The sequence below is a fragment of the Meleagris gallopavo genome, chromosome 16 (genome assembly GCF_000146605.3).
Source record: "Meleagris gallopavo isolate NT-WF06-2002-E0010 breed Aviagen turkey brand Nicholas breeding stock chromosome 16, Turkey_5.1, whole genome shotgun sequence".
Lineage (NCBI taxonomy): Eukaryota > Metazoa > Chordata > Aves > Galliformes > Phasianidae > Meleagris > Meleagris gallopavo.
Window position 1 is genome coordinate 6,633,567 of NC_015026.2, and position 6,262 is coordinate 6,639,828.

Sequence of the window (6,262 nt, forward strand, 5' to 3'; positions counted from 1 at the left end):
GTCGGGGCCGCGGGTGCGCTTCGGGCCCAGCCCCACAGGTAACGGTCTCGTCAGCCTGAGGGCAGCCCTGGCCTAGCGGCGGGAGCATTGCTAAGTTGGGGTCGGGGCTGCAGGAGGTGCCCCGTTCGCTTTCTCTCCAGTCACTGCGCTCTTCCGTGCCTTGCACACGATTACAGGTTTCCTGCACCTGGGCGGCCTCCGCACTGCGCTGTACAATTACATCTTTGCCAAACAGCAGCGAGGGACCTTCGTGCTGAGAGTGGAGGACACTGACCAAGGCCGGGTGGTGCCCGGGGCTGCCGAGAGCATAGAGAACATGCTGCACTGGGCAGGTAAGACCCCAGGCAGCGAGTCCAGTGCCGGTGCCACCAGGGCCTTTGCCCTGGTACGGGCAGTGAGAGAACGAGGGTATTTTGCAGGGTAACAAAGCACGCGGTGTTTCAAGCATGATGAATCTGTTCAAATGTAATGACACAGCTATTGTTTTGGCACCAAGACTTTGTGTTTGGTTTCAAACTAGAAGGGAGGAGGTTTAGATTGGATATAAAGGAGATGTTGTTTAAAGTAAGGGCAGGGAGGAATGGCGCAGGGCCCTCAGAGAGGGGGTAATGCCCCATCCCTGCACACAGCCAAGGTCAGGCTGGTGGGGTTCTTAGCACTGATGGAGCTGTGGATGTCCCTGCTCAATGCAGGGAGTGGGACCAGATGGCCTTTAGAAGTCCCTTCCAAATCAAACCATTCAATGGCTCTCTGATAAGGTAATGCTGAGCTGTGTTGGAGTGAGCATCAGGTTGGTCTGCACTGTCTGACACACACACTCCCACCTGCAGCAGTGGCACAATACAGCTGTAACAGGGCCTGTGTGTGGGAAACCTCACAGAAAGACCAGAGGCACTCAGTCTTCACTGTACATTGGTACATTCTTTGTGTATGGGTGCTTACCAGAAGGGATCTGGAGGTGTCTGATTCCATGTTTTTTTTTTTTTGAGTTTCACAACTGAAAGAGGGGGTTTTGGAGCTTTTTCTAGGCCTACTGTGTGGTTCTTCCAGGCATTCCCCCTGATGAGAGCCCTCAGCGTGGTGGTCCCTTCGGCCCCTACAAGCAGTCCCTCAGGCTCGACCTCTACAGGGCCGCCAGCGAAGTGCTGCTGGACCGCGGTGCTGCGTATCGCTGCTTCTGCACCCCACAGCGCCTGGAGCTGCTGAGGAAGGAGGCCCTGCGCAACCAGCAGACCCCGCGGTAGGAGACTGTCCCCTCTGTGCCCCTTTCTCTCAAATGCAGGGCAAGTATGTGTCGGCAGGGCTGTCTTCACAACCTTAGGGGTTTAGGAGAGTGATGTGTGAGGATGGAGGGGTTGCAGAGATACACAGTGGGCAGATCGCAGCTAAAAGTCATGAATCCATGTTCTGGGAATGTGAAATGTATTGCTGGGTTTGGCCTATATTGACTTGACACCTTCATTCTCCTCTCTCAAAGATATGACAACCGGTGCCGGCACCTGTCACCTAAGGAGGTGGCTGAGAAGCTGGCACAGGGCCTGGACTGGGTCGTGCGCTTCCGACTGGAGCGGGGCGTGGAGCCCTTCCAGGATCTGGTCTATGGCTGGAACAAACACGAGGTGGCAGAGGTGGAGGGCGATCCGGTGATCCTCAAGGGAGATGGCTTCCCCACGTACCACCTGGCCAACGTGGTGGATGACCACCACATGGGCATCAGTCACGTCCTGCGTGGGACTGAGTGGCTTACTTCAACATCCAAGCACCTCCTCCTCTACAAAGCCTTCGGCTGGGAGCCCCCGCAGTTCGGGCACCTTCCACTGCTTCTGAACAAGGATGGCAGTAAGCTGTCCAAGAGGCAGGGGGACATCTTCCTGGAGCGCTTTGCCCAGGAGGGCTACCTGCCTGAGGCTCTGCTGGACATGATAACCAACTGCGGTTCTGGGTTTACAGGTAATGAGAGCAGGCTTGGTGCTTGGTAGAAACCCCTTGGGGCTGACTTTAGTGGGAAGGATGGGTTTATTTTAGTATTAGAAAGCAACCCTTCTTTCTCGCTGTTCCCTCAGCTGTGCTGCTATACCAGCACTCATATTGCCTTTACTGATGAAAAGCAGCAACTTCATCTTTCTGCTGGAGAGTGAATGTATGTCATGACCTAGCTTAATTATTTTGCAGAGAAACAGATGGGGAGGACTTTGGAGGAGCTGATCTCGCAGTTTGAAATAGGCAGAATTACAACCCATTCTGCGCTACTGGATCTTGAGAAACTTCCAGAATTCAACAGGTAGAAATATCAGTGGTAGATCCTTTGTAGGATGTCTGTCCAAGGTCTGATGTTGCCTTTCCAACTGCTCTAGTTTTAACTGATAAATATGAGATGGAGATGATTAGAGTGAACAAAACCCAGAGCGGTTTCTCTTTGTCCAGGATGCACCTCACTCGCCATATTGAGAATGAAGGGTTACGACAGAAGCTAATTCAAGAGCTGCAGTTGCTGGTGGAGCATGTCTATGGTGATCAACAAGTGGATAAAGAGGTTCTGGAAAAGGAGTATGTGGAGCAAGTCCTCCTGCTGAGAAAAGTATGAGAAGTGATAAAATGGTATTACCATTTTGTGGAGCGCTGCAGCATGGGCACGCATGGTTTTGTGGGTGAAGACTCAGCTGAGTTTGGGGCACTGCTTTGACCTGAGCTCTGCTGACTGCCAACAGTGCCAACAGTGTCTGTAACTGCCAGTTTGGGTGTGCACATTCTGCCAAAATACAATGGTGTGGTTGGCTGGCCTGTAGGAATGAGCTTGCTGAATATCTTGGCAATCTTTGCAGGGTTGTAACCTCGCTGGCTCTTTGTTAAGCTGGCTCCTTTGGTTGAGGGAGGATGTGTCCCAGCCATGGAAATACTATTAGTATTGCAGGGATCAGGCCAGCTGGGGCTTTGTCTAGATGAGAGTTGAAGACTTCCATGCAGTGCTTTGCCTCATGATCCAGCATGGAATGTGCCCGTGATGCAAAGATCTGTACTGAGCAGGCTCCTTGAACTACCAGGCAGTTCACCCATGCTTTTTGCTAATTGGGCAGCGTAAAGATGCTTGTGTAGTTAAGCTCCGTGCTTTGGAAGCAAAGGCAAAGCAACTGCTTAGCAGAGATAGATGAAGCTCTTGATGGTTAAACTAATGGCACTTGGGCGTGCAGAGCCCTGGTCTCAGGTCAATGGCAGAGTGCAGGCTGTAAAGGGGATAGGAAATATTGTGGCTTTTCCCAGTGCTAGGAAAAAGGATGAACTGGCAGTTTCCCACTCTGCCCCTTGGATACTGCTGTAGTATCTGGGGAATTCCTTGAGTGTGGTAAAGTGCCTCTGTATGGGTAGGCAGAGACCCTGTCTGTCAGCAGAGGTTTCGCTGTGGGCTGCCCATGTGACTCTGTGTGCATCTCATGAGAGGCAGCAACTGAGTGTGGCGAGCCACTTCCAGGGACAGAGTGAGTCAGCTGCGTGTGCAGGACTGGTACCAAACCCTTCAGGCTGCTTTTGTATCTCTGTGTGCACCAGGCAGTTATGGGTGTGAAAAACAGCAATGAAAATGTCAGCAGTTCACGTTTTTTCTAAGCAGGCACAAAGCACGAGGCAGCAGTGTGCTGGGATCCTCTTCAGCTGTTTGTGAAGCACAGAGATAAGTTTTTCCCTCCCCAGACTGTTACTGTCACCCCTGGTCTTGCCAGCTTTGCTTTTTTTTTCCCCAGGGCCACATAAGCTATCTGAAGGACCTGGTGTCAGGCAACTATTCCTACTTGTGGGTTAGGCCCTTGGTGTCCCGAGAGCATCTACAGACTATTTCTGCAGAAGTAGATGAAATAGGAAAACTAGTTCTAGAGTAAGTGTCACCTTGTATACCTCTATACACATCTATCTGATGTCCCATGGCATTGCTGCTTGGCTGCTGTATTCATCTTGGACGTGCTCATGGTTTCATGTATTTTGCTTCACTTCAGAATGTGCTGCAGTTAATCTCTGCTAAGAGGTTCTGTATGTACTTAATTGAAAGATTGTTTACCAGCAGGAAATATCACATTAAGGCTCTTAAGCAAGAATTGTCATGTCTGTGCTTTGTAAAGCACTGGGCACAATAAATTTATGTGCAAACATAGTGCTGATGAAGGAAACTAAAAGCTTTTCTGTGCTGCCTGATCTCCTGTATCTTTGTCTGTTGCAGCATCTGACAGAAGGACAAGGTGGTTTGGTCTGCATGTGTGTAGACCTATCCCAAGTCTGCTGGGTCTCTGGAATGAATGCAGTCTATGCCCAGCAGAATTAACTGCTTCCAAAGCACTCACCCCTGGGGCAATCCTCTGGTTCATTTATTGGCCCCTAGCTAGCAGTTTGCATTTCTCTCCAGTTAGAAGCATCACTGGGATGGCAGAGTGTCTGTCCAACCTTTGCTAGGTCCTCTCTTCTGTACCAAGGAATTCTGTGGGGCTTTGCCAGCATGTTTCATTGCTGCCTTGCATGTTCCTCTGCTGCTGTATGCCTTGCAGCTGGGAGGGATGCCATGTCAATCTCTTTTCCTGTTCAGATTCTGTGTATATCAGGTCAAAGCTTTTGATGAAAATGGCCCCTGAACACCTCAGAGAGAAGTTGAGGTGGCGATAACTGCAAAATTGACTATTATTTTCAGCTGTCTGCAAAGCTGATTGCCCCCAGTCATTTGTCACAGCTGAGTGGTAACTGAATCCAGGTGATGGCAATTTAAATGTCAGAATCCTGCCTGTCCTGTGGAGATAATAGTACTGCTGTCTACATCTGGTGCTGCCAGCAATGGCTCCTGCATCTCTAAAAATTGTATTTATTCAGAAGTCTGAATTACTTATTTCCTAAAGGCTTATGACAAAGCCGGCAGCTGTTTGGACCATTGAGGAGTTGAACAAAGACCTCAGAAACCTCCAGAAGCAGACCAGAGAGACCAAGTACAGCAGCATGATGAAGCTCCTCCGCCTGGCTCTCAGTGGGCAGCAGGTAAAAAAAATATATAATAATAATAATAAAAAAATTCTGGTGCTGGGGCCTTCTGGTTCTATGTGTGGTTTTTAAGTAGCTATCTTTCTATGCTCTCAAGATATCAGTGTTTGGGCTGGACTTATTAGAAGAATTTATGTCAGTTGCTGTTAGGAGTGAAAGTACTGACATAAAGCAGTTCTGGAAGAAAGGGCTGTTCTGACAATTCCAGAAAGGCCTTTTTAAGGCATGGATATACTGCTTGCAAACCTGAAGTTAGCAAAACTTCTGGACCAGCTGTAGAGGGCGTTTGCTACCGTGTGAGTTTTATGCTAATGAGGATCTTGAGCGCAGTGCTTTGCATTCATCTGCTGTACAGAGTTCAAACCCAAGTTTTACAGGAGGCATTCTTCACAGCCTGCTTCTAGCTTAAGCTCTGGGGTTGTTGTTTTTGGTTCAGCTTGGCCATTTTACTTCAAGAAAAAAGAGCTATGTCTTGCTTTGAGATTGCTAACAAAACCCCTTGGTCTAACAGCAATCTGATAGCTTGTCACTTCATCACTTCCTGCCTGGTGGTACAGACTTTTGTACTGGAAAGTGTAAGTTTCCGTTTGCACAAAGATTTCTTCTGTGCTTTCAGCATGGACCGAGCGTTGCTGAGATGATGGTGACATTGGGCCCCAGAGAAGTGTGTGGAAGGATACGCAAAGTGCTGTCCAGCTAATGTGAGACCCACAGCACGGACAGCCAGCGCTGGGTCCAGGAGGTGTGGGTACCACCTGTCAGCATTGCAGAGCCGGACTTCTTGGTGACAGCGTGATCATCTCTGATCAGATGTGCTGGGCTTTGGGCCACGCGGGTGTCTGTGTCTGTACACTCAGCATGAGGCAGTCTGTATGGGAGAGGAGCTGCATACAGAGAGAGGTCTGTCCTTGTGCTGTCACCCTGTGGAAATAGCCAAGTGTTCTGGCTGGGATCCAGAGACTTCTATCAGCTTGTTCAGTGCCCACAGATGGAAGGCAGTGCTGTGCCAGCTGCCCACCTTGCTCTGGGCACTGCCCTGCAGCTGGAGGAGCCCGGCCAGCACCAGAGCAGTGCTGGGGGGTGGGGGGCACTGAGCACTGCTACCTGCTGCTGTGGAGAAAGGACTTTAAACTCACCGTGCTGCGTGCGTGGTTCAGCTGAAATGTGGAACTTTCCCTATTGGAGGGCTGACCTTTAAGTGTTAAATCGCCCTGGTGACAGCCGTCACCAAAACCACCTTTCTGCGTGCTGTCTG

At 50.1% G+C, this 6,262-nt stretch overlaps 1 protein-coding gene across 1 annotated transcript; it reads left to right on the plus strand.

The window, feature by feature from the left end:
* Window positions 1–4: 4 nt before the first annotated feature.
* On the plus strand, window positions 5–6,243 carry EARS2 (glutamyl-tRNA synthetase 2, mitochondrial; the record flags this gene model as incomplete). The annotated part of the gene is made up of 9 exons (XM_010719792.2): window positions 5–38; window positions 177–332; window positions 1,051–1,240; window positions 1,478–1,950; window positions 2,173–2,281; window positions 2,425–2,578; window positions 3,735–3,865; window positions 4,869–5,004; window positions 5,624–6,243. Coding segments are annotated over 9 exons (1,467 nt in total), but the record flags the coding sequence as incomplete, so codon positions are not given.
* Between the last annotated feature and the right edge of the window lie 19 nt (window positions 6,244–6,262).